General features: G+C 44.1%; 1 protein-coding gene across 9 annotated transcripts in view; it reads right to left on the bottom strand.

Annotated features, from left to right (window-relative positions):
- The window catches only part of plekha5 (pleckstrin homology domain containing, family A member 5), a 107963-nt gene that overhangs the window by 69710 nt on the left and 14519 nt on the right, over window positions 1-23734 (bottom strand). The window contains exon 4 of one of the 9 annotated variants that reach the window (XM_027007561.2): window positions 16421-16494. The exons of the other annotated variants lie outside the window; for them this stretch is intronic. Within the exon in view, the coding sequence (XP_026863362.1) occupies window positions 16488-16494 (7 nt within the window). The 3' untranslated portion in view covers window positions 16421-16487. Of the gene's footprint in view, window positions 1-16420; window positions 16495-23734 lie in introns of those variants that run through there. 9 annotated transcript variants of the gene reach the window in all.

Raw genomic sequence — 23734 nt, 5'->3', positions numbered from 1 at the left:
ACATACCTATCAGCTCATGACAACCCACCAGTTTCATCCTTATTGACAAGCACATTGACAGAACACATAGACGCACAGTGACCACACAGAGACACAATTTGACAGCACACAGAAAGGCGCAAAGTGACCGCACAAAGATGCAGTGACAGCACACAAAGAGACACATAGTGACAGTGACATCACAGAGACACAGAGTGACAGCACAGAGACAGAGTGACAGCACAGAGACACAGTGACAGCATAGACATACAGTGACAGCAAAGAGAGACATACAATGACAGCACAGAGAGACACACAGTGACAGCACAGAGAGACATAGTGACAGCACAGAGAGACACACAGTGACAGCACACAACACAGTTATTGGCATAATGACCATCAGTCCAGTAAAAACCATCACAAACCACATCCCACCTTCACAAAACAGAACTCTGTGTGTGTGTGTGTGTGTGTGTGCGCGTGCGTGCGTGCGTGTGTGTGTGGTGACCCACCCTGCTCCACTGGGTTGCCCCTGGCTTTCAAGAGCGCTGGGGGCCATGACAGTACCCTGAAGAACTAAGTGGGTCAGAGACAGATGGTACAGAAATAACAACACAAGGACCAGAGGAAGCCTGACGAAGAATACGAGGAAGAACACACAGAGTTCTAAATACGAGAACACACTCAGATTTCTTCTTTTATTCGTTGTCCTGGGAGTAAGGGAAGGATTGATACGTCTTTCCATTTTTCGGGAGTAGACAAAAGATCAAAAAGAGTGGCGATAGAAACAGCCAGAAGAATCGTGAGTTCCAGGCAAAGGGTCCATCAAATCAAGGTCATATCTGTACCTCAGCTGATGGAAATGTGGCCTGGAGTCAGAAGAACACTGCTGAACTCCTGAAGGCACGTCAGCATTACCAGGATTAATCTGCTTTGAATGGAATCCCAGTATAATTAACCCCGTGATGCAGTATGTGTGGACAGGAAGTGCAGTAATCAAGTACTCACACTCAATAGTCAGGCTGAGGTGGTCACCGCCCACTTCGCAGTCAACCCTAGTACAATTCAGCTGCAGTGAGGATGCAGTGAGGATGCAGTGAGGATGCAGTGAGAATGCAGGGTGCACTTCAATTGGCTTGTGCTCAACCAAATGACCAATGTGTTATTGTTGTTATACCTGTTCCACACACTTAGAGAAAAACTGGACGAATGTGTACTGTATGCATCATGCCATTACACTACCACTGAATGAAATTGAGAGAGAGAGAGAGAGAGAGAGAGAGAGGAGAGTGAAAGAGAGGCTGCTAGCCAATGCCATCTTCTACACTGTCACTGCCTGGTTGTCATGGTTACAATCTCTAATACAAACACACACCCACACACAGACACACACACCCAACAACACACTGTTCACAGAGGGCAGCTAGTATGACAAGGGTCATAACATGACATAAGGCTGACACGCCCTGCTTGGACAGCAGAGAGCAGCTCCAGTGATGTACAGTGCAAGATGCGCAGAGCTGATCACCACACACATACCACAGAAGCCCCAACTACGCCACTGTATTGCCATCAATCAACCTTTCTGAGCTTCTCACAGAACCCTCTCAGGACACTCAGTCTCCACACCAGTCTGTCAGACATAAAACCTCTTACTTCATAGGTCCTCGTAGATCTGGTCTCAGCCCAGACAGGACCGTCCAACTGTCAGTCCACCAGACTACTAACAAGCTCAGTGTGATTACTCATGTACAAAGCACATATCTGCACATGACACAAACTGCTCTTTAAAGTCACAGCAACTTACCCACCTACCCACCTACCCAGCTAGCCACCTACCCACCTGCCCACCGACCTACCCAGCTAGCCACCTACCAACATACCCAGCTAGCCACCTACCCAGCCACCTACCCAGCTAGCCACCTACCCACCGACCTACCCAGCTAGCCACCTACCCACCTGCCCACCGACCTACCCAGCTAGCCACCTACCAACATACCCAGCTAGCCACCTACCCACCCACCTACCCAGCTAGCCACCTACCAACATACCCAGCTAGCCACCTACCCACCTGCCCACCGACCTACCCAGCTAGCCACCTACCAACATACCCAGCTAGCCACCTGCCCACCCACCTACCAAGCTAGCCACCTACCCACCCACCTACCCAGCTAGCCACCTACCAACATACCCAGCTAGCCACCTGCCCACCCACCTACCAAGCTAGCCACCTACCCACCCACCTACCCAGCTAGCCACCTACCCACCCACCTACCCAGCTAGCCACCTACCCACCCACCTACCCAGCTAGCCACCTACCCAGCTAGCACAACAAACACAGGACTTCAGATTCATACAATATACAGGTGGCCATGTTTAACACACATTAAATGCTTTTGTTAGTCCACATTCAACATTTACTAGATTGCAAAAACCCAGTTAAACATGCAAGGATTTTACCATCCATCTCTCTAGACGCTGGTACCTACCTTACCTGTTCAGTCTACGGTTGGTGCTCTAACCACACAACCGGGATCACATTTAATGAGTTTAACAAATGTCAGTAAGATTGAAAATGAAATAACAGAAGACTACATGGAACAGGAGACTGGACAAGGGGCTTACCTGTTCAGATGAACACGTAATCACACAGCACATGCAAAAGACAAAGAGAGGAGAAAGGTTATTATTTTATTTTTTTTTACTTTTTATGCATATGTTTTATGAATATGAATTTTTTAGGAATTTTAAGTTTTAAGAATAACCCTTAACTTTTAAGAATAACCCTAATGTTAATAGATAAACTCACTGGGTATCAGCAAAAAGGTATACTAGTTAGCGTTGAATATCATGATCAATAGTAATATTCACTGCTAAATTTGCTATTCGCTTCATTATCAGAAAGCAGCTGACCTTGTTATTGCTGCAGTGCCTGTTTACACACATATTCACATATACACATTTTAAATAGATTTTCCTGTAAATGCACAGTAAAAGTAAGAGTGGGATTAGATTCCAGTTATTATGAAGACAAAATAAAATAAAATAAAATATGAATTGGCAGAGTATTCAGGTCATCACAGTTATTTAATAATCCAGTTTAGCTGTATGTTAGAAAGTTTAATTGTACATCAGATAGTTTAGCTCTATGTTGGCTAGAACCACATCTCAGTAGTGATTTTCATTTCGCCCAAACATTAGGATAATTTACCAATCAAGACAGTTAAATTAATATTCCACTGTTTTTCAACTTAATCTCTAGCTTTGGCATCTCTGGAAAAATACCAGGATTAGAGTTATTCCTTCAAGACTTTGAGACTGATTAGGAAAATAATGCAAACATTGGAGTTTGGATGTCCAAATCGGTTCTGATACCCATACTGAGTACCAGACGTGACGAATGAGGAAGACATGCATGAGATGACACTATAGGAATCACGATCAGGACCGCAGTGCCATCAGTAACAGGGGTGACAGCAGTGCCATCATTAACAGGGGTGACCGCAGTGCCATCAGTAACAGGGGTGACCGCAGGCTTCATTGGCTAAAACATGAAAAATAAAGAACTAGCTCCCCCTGCTGGATCCCAGGTGCCACCACACCAGTGAAACATGGCCCACTCTTATATCATGATGTCAGTTCTGGCATGGGCAAAATAACTGGAGATATCCATTAGTACACACAGGTTATAGACCAGCACAACTGTCATGATATTCAGTCATGCAGATGATTATATTACCCACTCTGGCTCATGTTCTCTCGCTCTCTGTTGTTTTATTCTTCTTATCTCTTATCTGAAGCACTTTGTATTCCCCTATGTATGAAAAGTGCTATACAAATACACTCGCCTTGCATCTGACTCTCTCCCTTCTTCTCTGCTGATCACCCCATCTTCCTCCTTCTCTCTCTGTCCCTCTCTTGCTCTCTCTTTCTCACTTGTTGTCTCCCTCTCTCAACACAGTAGCCAAACTAACTTCTATGATAACGAGAGCTTTAAACTCAGCAGACATACACACACACGGATGCGCACGCACACACGCACGCACACACACACACAGACACGCGCGCGCGCACACACGCACACGGACGCGCACACACGCACGCGCACGCACACACACGGACGCGCACACGGACGCGCACGCACACACACACACACACACACAGTCTTATTAAAATTCCAATGCAGTGAACGGGTACTAAATGCTAGAACAATTACATCTAAATAGAGCCTTTTACCAGTCATTTACAAGTTCTGGTCCAGTGACAGAGACAGTGCCACAGGGACTAGACCACAGTTCAAGTTTGGTTTATTTGTCACATACATAGTCATACACAGTACAACACGCAGTGAAATGGTGGTATTCAACAGTATTCAACCCCTAAATGGCTTAGCGCAAGAGAAATGATGTGCAAATGTGCAAACGCAATGTGAAAATGTTTGAGTGCATGAAAGTCCTCAGATGGATCTGCTGGATGCCACAGGACACATAGACCACACTGCTCATGAGAGGCAGTTTCATGCATCTGTGAAATCAGCTCAACTAAAACAAGACATAATGGCGCCTTTTCCACTTGGTATTATTAGCTATAATAAAATGTTTTTCCCCCATTTGAGGTGTAAAGAAAACCCTCAATCTCTCTTGGAAACAACAACATATCATTAACAAGCCTGTACTACTGATACCCTCTCTAAGACACCTCTAACTCTACCACAGAGTCTAACGGAGTGGGAACATTCTGTAAATGTTATGCTATTCAATTTCAATGCAAATGCTATAAAAGGGACCATGTGTGGGCAGCAGAAAGCAAAGCAGGCTCAGAATTCACATTACACTTCACTAACCCTACACACTAGACCCTAACACTACACACTACACTATCACTACACTAACCCTAACAATAGATATTTCACTAACCCTAAAACTAGTCACTACACTAACCATAACACTACAAACTACACTAACCCTAACACTAGACATTACACTAACCCTAACACTAGACACCACACTAACCCTAACACAACACACTGCACTAACCCTAACACCAGACATTACACTAACCCTAAAACTAGACACTACACTAAGCCTAACCCTACATACAACACTAACCCTACACACTACGCTAACCCTAACACCAGGCACTACAGTAACCCTAGCACTAGATTAACTACATTAACCCTAAAACTGCACATTACACTAACCTTAACCCTACACTAACCCTAACACTAAGCCTAACCCTATATCAACAACTCCTTATCTTCTGGATACATGCCTACTGCATTCAAAACCGCCAGGGTGGTACCAATCCTCAAAAGGCCACATTTGACAGCTCCAACGTTACCAACTACAGACCGGTATCACTTCTCTCTTTCCTCTCAAAAGCACTCGAACGAGTAGTTTATAATCAATTATCTCTTTTCCTCACCCAGAACCAGCTGCATGCTCCCAATCAGTCTGGCTACAAACCTGCACATTCTACAGAAACGGCCCTCAAAGCAGTGACGGAAAAACCTCATGCTGCTAAAGCTGCCAAACTGTCATCTGCTTTAATTCTTCTAGACCTTTCAGCAGCCTTTGACACAGTGAACCACAACATTCTTCTCTCTGTTCTCTACAGGCTTAGTGTGATTGGCTCTACTTGGAGATGGTTTCAGTCCTATCTGGAGGGATGGTTCTATCAGGTGACATAGAGAGGATCCACATCCAAACCATGTAGACTCTCCACTGGTGTTCCACAAGGCTCAGTATTGGGCCCCCTTCTCTTCTCTTTGTATACTCCTTCTCTTGGTGATGTAATATCTTCTCATGGTTTCTCCTACCACTGCTATGCTGATGACACTCAATTATTTCTTTCTTTTCCACCCTCTGACACACAGGTCTCCAGACGTATCTCAGCATGCTTGACTGACATCGCGTCATGGATGACAGCCCACCACTTGAAGCTCAACCTCAGTAAAACAGAGCTTCCGTTCATCCCAGGTGCTCCCAACCCTTACCATGACCTCACAGTTTCCTTTGAGAACTCCCTGATATCACCATCTGAAGCTGCCCGTAGCCTGGGCATAACTTTGGACAACCAGTTGTCGTTCTCAACTCATGTTTATAATCTAACCCGGTCTTGCAGATTCCTCCTTTGTAATATACAAAGGATTCAGCCCTTTCTCTCGCAGGAAGCTACCCAGGTGCTCGTGCAATCTCTTGCGGTCTCAAAACTAGACTACTGCAACTCACTACTTGCTGGTCTTCCTTTAAGAGCCATCAAACCTCTACAACTTATCCAGAATGCAGCAGCATGACTGGTCTTCAAACTTCCAAAGTTTACACATGTTAATCCACTGCTGAGTTCCCTTTATTAGGCTCCCAGTAGCTGCACGTGTAAGGGTTGGCACCAGGCCGAGGCCCCCTCCGGCCACCAGAGGGAGGCCTCGAGTCAACCACACCACTAATCAGGTGTAACACCCAAAAGCTGGGCTAGAGTTTCTATAAGCCCAGTGACCCTGTCATTCAGTGCTGGGTCTTTGCTAAAGTTTTGAGCCAAGCTGCTAGCCGGTAACTTCAGGTATTGAGGTCTGCAAGCCCTCGTGCTACACCTCATTTCTTCCCTGTGAGGGTGTTCGTGTTTTAACACGTCCCCTCCCTCTCAAGTCTGTCTCTCTCCCGAGGCTTCCCTTAGCTCCTCCCCGTTTTCTGGTTTTGTTTGGGAAGTTTTAGTTTGGTTTTCCCAGTGCATCGGGGTTGCCATTCCCCGGGGTTAGCGTCCTTTGTTCTCCCCTTTTCCACACTTGGCGTGGTGGTTAGTTTTTTCCTTTTGTTTTACCTGATCCAAGATCTAACTGTTCTGCACACGGACCCACCATCACTAAAGTGTGGTTGCTCACCCAGTAGGCTGTCTGTGTCATCACCTAGCTGACTTGGGTTCAAGCCCAGCATGCATCAGATTTAAAACCTTGATGCTTGCCTACAAAGCCAAAAATGGACCAGCTGCTTCATACAGAAGGTCAATGGCCAAAGCCCAAATAGTATTTTGAACCTCAAGTATGGCTTGGCTTGAAGTACTATGCTTCAGGTCTCATGGAAGACAAGCATCAAGACTATTGTCTATCCTAGCTCCAAGATGGTGGAATTAACTCCCACTTGCTGTCCAGACAGCAGAGTCCCTTGCAGACTGAAGACCCACCTATTTGCAGAATATTTAAAGAACAACTGACACTGCTCCCATATTGACTAAATTATTACTTATTGTAGGGTATTGTTTATGTTGTTTAACAAATTCCAGCACTTATTGTGTATAGCACTTATCATTCTTTAAGATAGACTTCATGTAGTTTGTACTTTTAGGTATCAGCATTCATCCCTGTATTCTACAGTATTCTAGTTCATCGGTATATTGGACTGTAACCTACTCTACTGTACTAGGATATATTCTATGAGTAAATGGCAAAGCACTTTTGTAAGTCACTCTGGATAAGAGCGTCTGCTAAATGCCTAAATTTAAATGTAAATGTACACACTACACTAACCCTAACACTACACACTACACTAACCCTAACAATTACATTTGACTGGGTATTTAAGGACAGGAATCACTGCAACGAGACTCTTCTACATGCAAAATCTCCCCCTCTCTCCCTCTCGTTCACATTAAAAACTGAAGCCTTTCATGTGAAGATATTTAAATGTGCTTGTGAGTCTTTAGTGTGATGGTGTTTAAATGAGCATGTGAGTTGTCACGATTATACCCTCCCATCTTCCGCGTTCCGTGTTTTCCCTGTCTTGTGTATTTCAGTTCCATGCCATAATTTCGTTTTCTCCGCCCCTTGTTTGACTGTCCACACCTGTCCCTCGTTTAGTTCATGTATTTAAACCTGCCTTGTGGCCTTGGTCTTGGCTGTTCATTGCATATTTATTTGAATCTGTGCATTTATGTATTTAGTGAATGTTTTTGAAAGCCAGTATCTATACCTGTAAGTTTGTGCTCCATGTATCCTAGACTTTGTGTTTCTTAGCCCCAAGTTTTCCCTAGTCTTTGTTATAGCCTGATTCCCATTTGCCTTCGTGCATTTTTGTTTTGCTCATGTATCCACGTACTCTCCGTGTTGACTCTATGACCCTGGACTGCTACAATGACTGATTTTGGATTTGCCCATAATAAAGCTCGCTCTTCTTCGCACATGCGTCCGCCTCCTTACTGCTCACTGTTACATGAGTCTTTAGTGTATAGACCTTGCCTGTGCTTCACTGAGCTACTCCACACCTAGTCCACACCTGCATACGGCACACAGAGAACAAGGAACCTAACTAGCAGTCTAATTAGCAGTCTGGCTCAGCATGGATAAGTTATGGGCACAAACACACTCCTGGTCCAGCCACAGCAAAGCCAGTGTGTCACTACAGATCTGTGTGTTCCCTGCTCGACAACCTCTGCGGAGTCTAAGAACCCTCACTCACCTGCCTTAATCGAATCTTAGACAACAGGTGAAGCATAGCATAGCAGACTAATGGTAGACGAGTGAAAACAGCACATATAAATGAAATAACCACATCATACATGCCACACGCAAACCATAACAGGTCTGAGAGTCAGCACTGGGATGGCATTTCTGCTGGACACATAATGGACTTGACTATGGAAGTATCTCAGTTCACTAACTGACTGAATCACTGTTACTAATTCATTATTCAATAATGAACGCTCCCCTTCCACTGGTCATGTGGTATGGCCCACCGCGTGAGGTGGGAGTTCTTCGATCGTGTCTCGTTTGTAACCATGCCTAAGTTGTTAAGCACACACCTGCACCGGTTTAGTCTTGTCTCGTTTGTATGTATTTAAACCCTTGTTAGTGTGTGCTTTATTATAAGTCATTGATCATGTTTGTGTTCATGTTGTTCCTGTTCGTATGTTTGTTTTCACAGTTTATGGTATACGTGAGTGCCGGTGTCTGTATCTTATGTTAATAAACGTTTGTCTCCATCGAGCGAGTCTGTGCGTCCTGTTCCATGCCCTGTGGCACTCGGGCCATTACAGAATGACTGACCACAACAGGATACCTACTCACTGGACAGGAAACGGACCTCCTACAAGGATGTGCTTGAGGACATCCCAGGCTGCTGCCTGGATCCCTGGATATTGGGGAGAGGACCGCGATCGGTGTTTGCGGCCACTCCAATATCTTGGGGGGGGACCAAGGAGAGCCGAGGGGCTCCACGGGGACTGCAGCGAAGACGGTTTGGTGGATCTGGCTAGGTCCCTGGCTAGCGATGATAAAGCTCTCTCTCTTCCTTGGACACACCAGGAGTACTGGGTGGGTCCGACCCAAAGCCCAGAAGGTGGACTTTGCGGTCAGCAAAAGGAGGACCGTAATGAGGAGTAGCACGTTTGGAGCCGGGGCGGACGTGTCCCTCTGCGTGTCCAGCGGGGTCGAGGACACGTCTCCAGTGCCTGCGCTTCCAGCAGGCGCTGTGTTGAAGCGCCTTTTGTGTGTGTCTACGGGCACATCTATTTGTATGTACTTGCGCCTTTTTTGTGTGTGTACAGGCGCATCAACACACTGTGTTACAGAGCGTATCGGACTGCCCTGGGAGAGGCAGGGACTCTGCCTTTCCCCCTCATGAACTGAGAGACCTCCCTTGTTGGCAGCTCCTAGCCCGCCTTGTGTTGGGTGGGCACCAGGCTTTGTCATGTTGTGTGTGTACACGTCTGTATCTTATGTTAATATGTTAATAAACGTCTATCTCTGTTGAGCGAGTCCATTACCATTTATTGGTAATTATAACTTATGGTTAGTAACAAGTAGAAATTTAACATTTATAGACAATGACAGCTTTTACAATTATTATTACATCAATACAATATTATTACTACATTATTATTATTATTATTATTATTTTACCATTAGTTTAGCATTTTATTGCTGCTTTGGTATCAATGTTATTAGCTTATTACGTTATTATATTATATTAACATTATATTAATGAATAAGTACAGCTCGTTAGCACACAGCTCGTTAAGAGTAGTATCCTTCCGCACTACCAGGAGAGTTTGTTAATTAGTCATCTGACTGATTTCAGTATTAAACGTAACAATAACAGCACCCAGCAGTGCTGGAATTATGGTAAGGCTAGGAGAAACAGAGCCATGCCCTCAGTACCAGTACACTCCACCGTGACGGTTATGGGTTGCGTAGATGGCTGTTTTCAGAGTACAGAGGTAATGAAATAAAAATAGTTCAGCCTCCTTCTACATTACAGTTCCCATGGCACCTACACCATGTGCTTTTGTCTGTTTCATCTCGATCCTCCCTTAATGGTCTCTACCCTTGTGTCTCGTCATTCCCTCATTAGTTTAACTCCTTCTGTTTCTGTCTTCCAATTTTTCCAAGTGTTTTCAACAGTAACTAGTTCATCCAATACTGTAGCCATCTTGACTGTGCACACATTCAAGTTCCTCTGAACTTAAGCCCTCACCACTGCAGGGGAACCTTGAACTGTACCAGCGCTTTAGTGCTGCAGTAGCAGGATTCCCAACCATGCTAATACTGTACATCTGTAGAATCCAAACACCTTAACACTGTTATATCCACCAAACACCTTAACAACTGTGATATCAACCAAACACCTGAACATTGTCATATCAACCGAGTAGGGATTAGGGTAGGATTAGGGTCTCTGTAGCTGCAGGGGGACTGTGATTGATAGCCCTCAGGGTAGAGACAGTGACATGATTAGGTAGGGCTGCATAAAGGACCATAAGCAAGGTCACCACTACTGACCGTGAGCAAGGCCAGAATGCTTAAAGCTCAGCTGTGTCTTCATTTAACTGTGTTATGAACAGCCAGTTTATATTTAGATTCATATCTCATCTTTTATACTGAGTCCTTAAGGCTTGACAAACACACACACACAGATGACACAGATGATAAACAGATTTTGTTTTTGGTTTTTTTTGTAGCTGATGAATAAAACATGTTACTGAAACAGAGTTACAGCATGTGCAGGCTGCTTTATCTTCAAAGAAAGCATTGAGATTTATAGAATCTACTGTCAACAAATCACATCTTCTATTAAACTAACATGAGAACACAGGTTCTTGATCTTAAAACAATCATTTAATATTTCTGTCTGACCACTGTGGTTTCACACTAGAGCGGATGACCAAAGAATAGTTTACATCACTAAAGAAGAATAAAAACAACTATGTAACAGTGTTAAACCCCAGTGTGAAAACCCCAGCATTAAACCCTAGTGTGAAATCCCAGTGTGAAAACCCCAGTGTCAAACCCCAGTATTAAACCCTTACATTACCAAGAGCTTTTAGCAGAGAACCACTGTAAAACCTCCAGAAGCAGAAGCCTGGTTTGAGTTTTCTAACAGACCCTAAAACATCCTGGAGAGTCGTTATGGAAAAATGGGCTGAAGAGAATGAGGAGTGTGGAGACGAGAACAAACTCCCACCTCCTCCCCCAAACCCTAAACAAACAAACAAACAAACAAACAGACAAATAGGGCATTTGTAAATGTTCTGCTCAACCAGACCAACAGGTTTGGGTGCTGTGTTTTCAGGATTTTCTCTCAGCTTTTCATCAGACCTATAAGGAGACAGGAGCGTACAAGGACACACAGAGTCTCTGTCCCTCTTAAACAAACACCTAATGTACAAGACTGTGCCCTGGAACTCAGAGCACTCACTCTATTTTCTGGTACTTTTTCATTTTCTGGAGAGAAACATGTTCAATGTTCCATTCTGTGCATGATATTTCTGTCCCAATGTCCATCCAGGTGTCCACACTTTGGCAGTAGAGACCTGAGCAGGTCAGTAGGGCACAGCATATGTCAGTAGGGCCCAGCGTAGGTCAGTAGGGCCCTGAGCAGATCATTGGGGCCCAGCATAGGTCAGTAGTCCCCTGAGCAGGTCAGTAGAGCGTTGAGCAGGTCAGTAGGACCCAGCGTAGGTCAATAGGGCCCTAATCAGGTCAGTAGAGCCCTGAGCAGGTCAGTAGGGCCCAGCGTAGGTCAACGGGGCTCTAATCAGGTCAATAGAGCCCTGAGCAGGTCAGTAGGGCCCAGCGTAGGTCATTAGGGCCCTGAGCAGGTCAGTAGGGCCCTGAGCAGATCATTGGGGCCCAGCATAGGTCAGTAGTCCCCTGAGCAGGTCAGTAGAGCTTTGAGCAGGTCAGTAGGACCCAGCGTAGGTCAATAGGGCCCTAATCAGGTCAGTAGAGCCCTGAGCAGGTCAGTAGGGCCCAGCGTAGGTCAACGGGGCCCTAATCAGGTCAATAGAGCCCTGAGCAGGTCAGTAGGGCCCAGCGTAGGTCATTAGGGCCCCGAGTAGGTCAGTAGGGCCCAGCGTAGGTCATTAGGGCCCTGAGCAGGTCAGTAGGACCCTGCCTCCTCTCATGTGCCCCCTGGGTCTCTCCTGCATGTTCTACTAAGTCCTGTGTATCTAGTGCCTAAAGGGACCTGCAGTGTCTCCCTGATCTGTGCAGTGTGCATGAGTCACAGACATGCAGTGGCACACAAATGTGTGTTCAGATACATCACATGGACACACAAGTCAGAATAAAGGGGTCCAGTCTTCCAGTTCAGTCTTTTAGGAAACTGAACCACTGCAGATCACATAACTATATCAGAAAGAGGAGGGTGTGAATATTGTAATTTTTGTTTGACACATACATACATGTACATATATATATACACATATACACCATACATACATATATGCACATACACACCATATACACCATATGCACATATATAACATATGCACATATACATATATACACATACACACCACATACACATACATCCTCAGTGTTTGTCTGTTTCATTTCCATAATCTATTGAAGGAATTGATCCGTTGGAAGCATGTCCCTTGTCCCTACCCATCTCTCTCCTCCACTAACTCAGTTTAACGCTCCGCTTGGATGTGATGGGACTTCCACAAACACCTCCAGCACTCCATTTGCGCTCTCTCACTTTCTCTCTCCTTTATCTCGATCACATTCTCCTTTTCTCACTCTCTGTGTCACAGCCTGTGAGGGTCAGAGAAGATCACAGCTCCATCCACAAACAAACACCAAAAACACACACCACAAAAACAGAACATAAACACAAACCACACAAACACCACATACACACCACAAAAACACCACACAAACACCATATAAACACACACTGCAAAAACACCACAAACACACCATATAAACAAATATAAACACTAAACACAAAAATGCCACAGAAACACTACATAAACACCATATAAACACAACTACAAAAGCACCACATAACCATCATATAAACACATACCACAAAAACACATTACAAACACACACTACAAAAACTCCACAACAAACACCCTATAAACACACTACAAAAACACCACGTAAGCACCATATAAACACACACCACAAAAATACCACATAAACACCATATAAACACAAATACACAGCACAAACACACACTGCAATTTCCAGACAACCTGCCATGTTCATGTTAATGAAATAACAATTCAGGATCTTGAAGCAGGTTTTGAAAACAAGCCACCAGGGACGTGACCACTGCACTACACACACAGGTACAGTGTTACAGTGTCACAGTGATGTGCTGCTATAAAGTGGACTGTAGAATGTAAAGCCTGTGGAAGACATGAGTCTGTATGTGGTGAGATGCCGGAGTGCACAATGAGAGAAGACCATATCACAGCCAAACTCTTACAGTAAAACCACACCAGCTAAGATGTAATGTGGCTTTGTTCATGACTGGCTTTGATTATTTACATTCATTTTCTATATTAGATAAACTGAATACTATAATCTAATAGAGTTCAGTGTCACTGCAACATCTAACACAGTTCAGCGTCACAGATACATTTAACACAGGCTGAGGCTTACTCAGTATTCACTCCTACCACGACTAAGCCCATTGGCTGTCTAAGGTGTCCGTCAAATCTCATAATCACCACCATACTGCTGCTGCGGTGTCAGTCTCTGTGAGCTAACCTGTCTATGTAGGCTGCGAGAAGGATTTAGCTTTCAAGTTAGAATGGATGAAAGACTCATAAGAGTGTTTGAAATCTGCTGTTAAAATAAGATAGAATTAGGTTTTATCATATAAATGTACTAAACATTAATTAATTAATAACGGCTAATAAAAAGGATAATAAAAATCAGATACAATTGATATAATCTTCAACATAAATATAAACATTTGAGTAGGTGTAAGCAATGATGTGTGTATCAAACCTCTCCCTGCACACACACACCCCTCTCCCTGCACACACACACACACCCCTCTCCCTGCACACACACACACACACCCCTCTCCCTGCACACACACACACACACACACCCCTCTCCCTGCACACACACACACACACCCCTCTCCCTGCACACACACACACACACACACCCCTCTCCCTGCACACACACACACACACACACCCCTCTCCCTGCACACACACACCCCCCTCTCCCTGCACACACACACACACACACCCCTCTCCCTGCACACACACACACACACACACCCCTCTCCCTGCACACACACCCCTCTCCCTGCACACACACCCCTCTCCCTGCACACACACCCCTCTCCCTGCACACACACACACACACACCCCTCTCCCTGCACACACACACACACACCCCTCTCCCTGCACACACACACACACCCCTCTCCCTGCACACACACACACACACACCTCTCCCTGCACACACACACACACCCCTCTCCCTGAACTTCAGCATTTGCAGTCTCAGCTAAAAGGACTGGCAGAAATGTCTGTTGCTATTAAAAACATACACAGTGTCTGATGTTGGGAGTCTTAATTCAATTTCAGTTTTGTAGCTTGTTGTTTTGTGAGTGTCTCCTGGTGGGATCCAGCCGTCAAGCACAGTGTTCACCACCACCACCATCGTGTTTGCACACTGCCTCACTGGTGCAATAACTTAAGAGGGCAGAAGAGTCTGATACAGACTAGAACAGTCTGACACACTGTAATGTTGGCCTGGTAATTTGTTGATCAGGTTAAGAAAGTGGATCGTGGTCTGATACACTGTAATGCTTGTCTAGTAACATATTGATCGGTGCTGAGTGGGCAAACAGCCCCAGAAGCCCGTGTGTTTCATGTGTGTTCGACTGCTGCTGTAAGAGATATTAAGAGAAGCCCAGCAGTCAAGCGGCAAAGGCATTGCAGGCCGTGGATCTGTGCCAGGCTCACACTCTCGCCAGAACTCAGCTCACTGCTGCGTAACACACATAACAGTCGTGTGACAGAAGAACACTGCTGGACCTGTGGTGTTCTCTCTGTCTGTGGACTAGGCTTTGATTTAAGCAGGGGAAACAAACCCTAAGAGCGTGTGAGTGTGTGTGTGTGTGTGTGTGTGTGTGTATTGGGGGAGGGGAGGGTATAGTCACAGGACGTGAGTCGTTTACTTCCCGCTTGCCTTGCACATTATACTGCAAGTGGTGAAAAACCCAGGAACACAGCTAATGAGCACTGTCCCACTGTAACAGACAAATTAAACACTGTGTGTGTGTGTGTGTGCACGTTTCTGTGCACATGGGTGTGTCTGTGTGCGTGCGTTTGTGCATGGGTGGGTGTGCCTGTGTGTATGTGTGTGTGTGTGTGTGTGCATGCATGTGTTCGTGTGTTCTAATTATTAATTCAGCAGTTAAGTTTCCTGATATCATTCTCCCGGGGATTCGGTGTCTAACGGCCCCTACTCAGTTTCAACAAACACACAGCACAGCAAAGTTCAGACCAGTTAACAGGAATCATAATGCAGAGATTTCATAATGTTTGGTTTGAAAACAGGCCTGTGGTGATGTCTGCTACACACTGCACTGCCGGATGGACAGAGACTCTCAGGCTGAAGATCATGGTCAGAGCTGGACACCTCTGTACAACCCTGGAGGTCCCAACTGTCCCAGTGAATCAAATAACAGCAGTGTAAGGATCTGTGGAGGAACGCCAGCACTGACCAATGTCCTCAAGACTCTCCAAACACCTTCATGGACATACGAGGGTAGAACTGTTGCCAGGACCCTTCTGTTTATACTGCACATACCAGGTGCAAGGTTTAAACCTATAGCAAAGCAAAAAAAAAAAAAAAGATTTGTATATAGCTGATTAAAAATCACACACTACTGTCTGTGATCCCTCCATTTTAGTGTCCCATGTACTATTACCTCCTTTTTAATATAAATGAATGTGGGCAGATATTATAGTATATGAGAAGCTCACATGGAAATTACATCAAGCACGAGGGAAAGACTGGAATTCTAAGAAAGCTGTGGTTGACATCATCTACTGCCATACAGAGTAATCTATAGAGACCAGACTGCTTTTTTTGTCCTACCACAGAAAGCTGTTGTTCATCCGAATTCAACCAGTGTGCAGACGTCACCAGTAGACTGGAGCTCCAGGGGACACCCCACATCCACACCAGTGACTCTCACAGGGAAGAGTGGTGTCATGTTGAAATCAGGGCAGTACAAGGCTGAAATCCTGATTCACTTTCTATATAAAAAAAATTCCCAAAGCACATCCATTACTTTCAAACACTTGCATGATGGGAAATTCCTTATTTTTTGTGCTAACTGGCTAGCATGCAGGATGGTATATGGCAATATAGTGGTTATGCCACTCTACTGCAGTGGTGTCCCTTGGCTAGTTAGCTGAGATAAATGTACTTCTGCACATCTGTACCTCTCTATACCTGCAAAGCTTTGTCCAGTGAAATAGAGGGCAGGAACCACAGCAAACATCACCATACACGGCCCCTGTGGCAGTATTTATGTAAAGAACATCACCATACACGGTCCCTGTGGCAGTATTTATGTAAAGAACATCACCGTACACAGCCCCTGTGGTAGTATTTATGTAAAGAACATCGCCATACACAGCCCCTGTGACAGTATTTATGTAAAGAACATCACTATACACAGCCGTGTGGCAGTATTTATAATAAACATCATCGCCATATACAGCCCCTGTATCAGTATTTATGTAAAAACATTTTTGTGTTCATGAAGTTGTTTGAAACTGTGGAATATGCGATGGGATTTTTTAAATACCGTATACATCTCCTATAAATAACGAACATAAAAACACAGAAAGAACATAGAAACAGAAAAGGCATGAAACTTTATTTTCATTCTGCTGGACTGAAAATAAACAAGATTTCTGTCTCATACTGCACTGCACAGGATGGCTTTCGCACGGTCTTGACATTTGTATCAATCGGACAAACAAAAGCTGCATGTAAGATTTAAGAATTAAACACTGCACTGAAAAACATCATCATAAGGACCTTCAGAGCAACAAATCTCTGCACTAAAGCACCAAAAACAACACTACACAGTGTAGATGATTGCGAAGGCGTTTCTATAGCGTCGTACTAAGAGGCAAACGTTGACTCAGAGATTTACGAGAGCAATCATGGTATTTTAGCGATCGATACTCGACTAACCAAGAAAAAATCCTGATAAACTGAAAAACAGTTTTAAAGCCTTTTGCCCCCCCCCATTACACTGAAGTCTGAGTGTAAATAAGCACTTATCTAGTGACAGAAAAGACCATCAATAGCATTAAAATTAACCACAAACTGTAAAATGCACCAGCTGAAGTGACACTGGACATTAATGGTTTGCATCTGCTACATGCAACCAATGCTGCCTACATATTTAGATATCTACATATTTACATATACACAGTATCAACATATCTAAATATTTATGGCATTTAGCTGATGCTTTTATTCAAAAAGACTAACAATTCTGACTGAACACAGCTTGAGAACCTGAGGGTTAAGGGTCTTGCTCAGGGGCCCAACAGTGGCAACTTAGCAGTGGTATAACTTGAACTGGCAACCTACTAATTACTAGTCAAGTACCTTAACCACTGAGCTACTGTGTAGGTGAAATCTATTAGCTCTGTAGGTGAAGGGCAGCTTTTTAATCGCTCCCATGCTGCTATAACAATTAATTATTTGCGTGGAGAAAGAGAGCAAAAGTGACACACAGGGAAAAAATGAAGAGATATTTAATAGATATTTAATAATTCTTCAAAAAGAAAAGGACAGATTCGAGTTAGCTTAAAAGCTGTGCTTTTAAAAATCCCCAGATTTGGTTCACATTATTAACCTGTTTAATTAGTTCACACAGTGAATTTTAAATAGGCTATGCATTACTTTTGCAAGTTCTTTCAAGACCAGATTTATTAAGGAAAGTTTCTTTGGTGGGCATTAAAGTGTCACCAGTTTCCAAATCATTCCATGATTTTTAGCCAACTCTGAAAGCCGTGTCACTCCGCAGACACATGAACACTTACACACTATATGTATGTGTTGGACAAATGTATTAGTCCTGAGTATGTAACTGAGGGAGTTTCACAGCATCCTCCAGGTCAGAACAGTGCAGGACAGGCAGGCGATGATGGCGGAGATGCCCCCGACCCAGCAGGATAGAGAGAGCTGAGGGCGTAAGACCCTAACCCCAACACTAACCCTAACCCCAACACTAACCCTAACCCCAACACTAACCCTAACCCCAACACTAACCCTAACCCCAACACTAACCCTAACCCCAACACTAACCCTAACCCCAACACTAACCCTAACATTAGCCCCAACACCAACACAGCTAATGAACACTGTCCCACTGTAACAGACAAATTAAACACTGTGTGCGTGTGTGTGTGTGTGTGTGTGTGTGTGTGTGTGTGTGCACGCGTTTGTGCATGGGTGGGTGTGCCTGTGTGTGTGTGTGTGTGTGTGCATGCGTGCGTGTGTTCTAATTATTAATTCAGCAGTTAAGTTTCCTGATATCATTCTCCCGGGGATTCGGTGTCTAACGGCCCCTACTCAGTTTCAACAAACACACAGCACAGCAAAGTTCAGACCAGTTAACAGGAATCATAATGCAGAGATTTCATAATGTTTGGTTTGAAAACAGGCCTGTGGTGATGGGTGAGTCTGCTACACACTGCACTGCCGGATGGACAGAGACTCTCAGGCTGAAGATCATGGTCAGAGCTGGACACCTCTGTACAACCCTGGAGGTCCCAACTGTCCCAGTGAATCAAATAACAGCAGTGTAAGGATCTGTGGAGGAACGCCAGCACTGACCAATGTCCTCGAGACTCTCCAAACACCTTCATGGACATACGAGGGTAGAACTGTTGCCAGGACCCTTCTGTTTATACTGCACATACCAGGTGCAAGGTTTAAACCTATAGCAAAGCATAAAAATAAAAAATAAAAAAGATTTGTATATAGCTGATTAAAAATCACACACTACTGTCTGTGATCCCTCCTTTTGAGTGTCCCATGTACTATTACCTCCTTTTTAATATAAATGAATGTGGGCAGATATTATAGTATATGAGAAGCTCACATGTAAATTACATCAAGCACGAGGGAAAGACTGGAATTCTAAGAAAGCTGTGGTTGACATCATCTACTGCCAGAGTAATCTATAGAGACCACCAACATTAACCCTAACCCTAACATACACACACACACACACACACGTACATGCACACGCACACATACAATTACATTTAAGGGGTTTGGGGGTTTGGGGATTAGGGTTAGGGGATTTGCAGATTTTGGAATTAGGGAATTAGGGTTAGCGGAGGTGAGGTCTGCAATCTCAAGTATCTGTTCTGCTTGTATTTCTGCTTCTCCGGCAAACTCTGCCCTCTACCTCAGCCTGTGCGCACAGCAGAGCACAACAAAGGAAACACGACAGACTCTCCAAACAGTTCCAGCTGCTCTCACGCTGTCCTCCCTTAGACATCACCCAGCCTTGCAGTGATTACACAAACAGATGAACTACAAGACTACAGAAAACACAAAGGAAATGCACACACACGCACACAACTGTGCAGGAGCATGTCTCCTGGGAAAAGAGATAAGAAAAGACAACAAGGACAGAAGCCATGGGAACTCCCACTCTGTTACAGTTAGTGTGAGTGAGGGGAGTGTGTGTGTGTGTGTGTGTGTGTGTGTGTGTGTGTGTGTGTGAGTGTGCATGTGTGCGAGCATGTTTGTGTGTGAGCGTGTGTGCGTGTGTGAGCGTGTGTACGCGTGTGAGCGTGTGTGCGCGTGTGTGTGAGCGTATGTGTGAGCGTGTGTGTGTGCGCGTGTCTGTGCATGTGTGAGCGTACGTATGTGTGTGTTCATATGTCTGTGTGCATGTGTGAGCGTATGTGTGTGCGTGTGTGTGAGCATGTGTGTGTGTGTGCATATGTGCGTGTGCGTGTGTGTATGTGTGTGCACGTGTGTGAGCGTGTGTGTGTTCGTATGTGTGTGCGCGTGTGTGAGCGTATGTGTGTGCGTGCGTGTGAGCATGTGTGTGTGTGTGTACATGTGTGTGTGCGTACGTGTGTGTGTGTGCGCGTGTGTCTGTATGTGTGTGTGCGTATGTGTGTGTGCATGTGTGTGTGCGTATGTGTGTGTGCATGTGTGTGTGCGTATGTGTGTGTGCATGTGTGTGTGTATGTGTGTGGGGAGGGGTTCTGCTCTTCAGACCCTAGCCTGTTAGAAGAGGTTCAGTCAACCATGTTATAAGAACAGCAACTCCTCTAACTGTCTGCTCCATTGTACCTAGGAGGCTATAAGTATGGACACACACATGTTGACAAGACAACAGAAATGGTTGTTGACTTCAGGAGAGCAAGGTGAGATCACTACCCGCTTGCCATCAACGGCTCCTCAGTGGAGATCGTCAAGAACATCAAGTTTCTTGGTGTTCACTTAGCGGAGAACCTCACCTGGACCCTGAACACCAGTTCTGTCACCAAGAGAGCCCAGCAACGTCTTTACTTCCTTCAGAAGCCGAGGAAAGCCCATCTCCCATCACCCATCCTCACTACCTTCTATAGAGGTACTGTAGAGAGCATCCTGAGCAGCTGCATCATTACCTGGTTTGGGAACTGCACCTCCTTTGACCGCAAGACCCTCCAGAGAATAGTGAGAACAGCTGAGAAGATCATTGGGGTCTCTCATCCCTCCATCACAAACATCTACATAACAAGCTGCAGCCGGAAAGCCACCAACATTGTGAAAGACCCCACAGACCCCTCACATGAACTGTTCATCCTTTTGCCATCTGGAAGAAGGTACCGCAGCGTCCGGTCCCGCACCTCCAGACTACGCAACAGCTTCTTCCCAGAAGTCATTAGACTCCTGAACTCTGGCTAACTCCAATTCAGATTCCAAAAATGGGCACTTTTATATACACACACACATACACACATGCTTATACACAGTCACACACACACACACACACACATACATATCCATACACACACTCACACATTGTTTTGCATCGGACTAGTGCTGAAGTCAAACCTCACACAAATAAACTATGCACTCCTGTTGCAGTCTTGCACATTATCCTACTTGCTGCTAGAGTACTCTACTAAACCAGCATTGTACTCTGAACTGTTCTGGCTGCTACCAGTGACTGCTATGTTCAGTATAGCATGTCACTGACTCCTATGCACAACTCACTTTACATATTCCCAGTACTGTGTACTGGACTAAATAATTGCACTGTCTACTCATTTTGTATTTGTCCTGTCCTGTATTTGTTATTGTTTATTTAATGTTTATGACATTTTTGCACTATATTGGACTGTTTGCACTTGTGTAGCATGTTGTCTGTTGCACTGTTGTTTTGTGTTGCACCATGGTCCTGGAGGAACATTATCTCATTTTTGTTGTGTACTTGTATATAGCTGAAATGACAATAAAACCTCTTTGAACTTTGAACATAAGGGACATAAGGTTCTCACACAAAGGACATAAGAGACATAAGGTTCTCACACATAAAGGACATAAGGGACATAAAGGTCTCACATATGGGACATAAGGGCCTCACACATATGGAACATAAGGGATATAAGGGTCTCACACATATGGGACATAAGGGACATAAGGATCTCACACAAAGGACATAAGGGACATAAGGGCCTCACATATGGGACATAAGGGATATAAGGGTCTCACACATATGGGACATTTGGGACATAAGGGTCTCACACATAAGGGACATAAGGACCTCACACCTCTGCAGACAAGACTGAGGCTCTTGTTGGGCTTCTGAACTGGAGGTTTGGATAAGATTGCACAGGCTGCAAAATGGTGTCATTAATACTCACACGGAATTCATCCCCATAGTAAACACCTGCTTTGCACTGACCCAGTTAGACTGCATCCATCACATAAGAGAAAATTAACTAAGTTGATGGATTATTTAAAACTTTAATATTTAATGTCAGCTTCAGTCAAAGTGAGGACCAATAGCACAACTATCCAGAGCTATCTGGAAAAAAACAAAGCAGATGAAACCGATAAAGTCTAAAATTGCCCGCTAAATGCAAAATGTACACTAATTAATGTACACTAGTTATTGTAGACTAGTTATTTTTAGGCTAATTAATGTAGACTAGTTACTGTACACTACTTTTTGTAGACTAGTTATTGTACACTGGTTTTTGAAGACTGGCCATTGTAGACTAGTTAATGTAGACTAGTTATTATACACTAGTTTTTGTACACTAGTGACTTCTTGGTCTCACACAGCATCTGCAGTCTCCCACAGAAGCCTTCACACGATGAAGGTCAATACCAAATGTTTTTTTTAAATACCAACTGATTTTTTCAAATCATTCCACACCTTTTCTGCAATCTTTCTTCATATTATTGAACAATAATACATTTGCCCACCCAGTGGGGCAGAGATTCCATATCTATGCAAGAGTAAGGATTACACAGGCGTTATTAAACATTTGTTTATCAAATATACAATACAGCTGTTAAAAATATTAAAACTGTTCCATAAAAAGTGAATTTACTAATATTAAAACAGTTCAAACTAGTTAGCGAGAGACTGTGATATGTCTGGAGACTGTGTCCCTTTGTGGTTGCCACACAGCTAACACACAGCTGCGCTTTAGTATCTGTCTGCAATATTCATCTTGTTTTGGCTGAAATAAGTCTCTCTTAAAATACACACGAAGGTGTAATGAGTCGGTCAATGAACCAATCTGGTACTGATAACTTTATGAGTGTGGCATCTGACCACATTTCCTTTGCTAATGGTGCTAATGTTAGCTAACATGTTAGTTTCTCCACATTTCCCTTGTAGCAGAGCCAGATATTTAGCCAGATAACCTCAATATTTTTTGTGTAATTCAAATGCAATGAATTGAGTATTTAGTGATGTTAACACTAGTACTATACAGTCATTTGAATACATATGTCACATATGTATACATATAATATACATAATACATGTTACTTCACATATCTCACACTTCATAAAATGGTGGTTTAGACTCAGTAGTCTGTGCAAATGGACGAACAGTAATTTCCTCTACAACACAGATGACAGAAGCAGGACTACAATACAGCACAGCAGGACGACAGTGCAGCGCTGCAGGACAGCATGCAGGATGGCAGTACAGCACAGTAAGAATATCAGGGAAACATTTCAGTACTGCAATAATATGACTCCCAATAAAGTCGCATTTCTAAACTCACATTACAGAAACAATCTGACTAAAGAAGCAAAACACTTTAATCTTAAACAGACATGAAAATGATATTCTGTTGTAGGCATCTGGCAATGTTTGTTACAACAGATCAATGTGTACTGTACAGTAAGAGACATCTGATAATTGCACTGCAGCCAGAGCCATAGAGAGGGCCAGTCCATGTCCGGGTTGAGATGGAAGCACAACTGGCAAG

This window comes from Electrophorus electricus, chromosome 7 (genome assembly GCF_013358815.1).
Source record: "Electrophorus electricus isolate fEleEle1 chromosome 7, fEleEle1.pri, whole genome shotgun sequence".
NCBI lineage: Eukaryota > Metazoa > Chordata > Actinopteri > Gymnotiformes > Gymnotidae > Electrophorus > Electrophorus electricus.
Note: the sequence above shows the minus strand (reverse complement) of the source record. Positions and strands in the feature narration are given on the sequence as shown.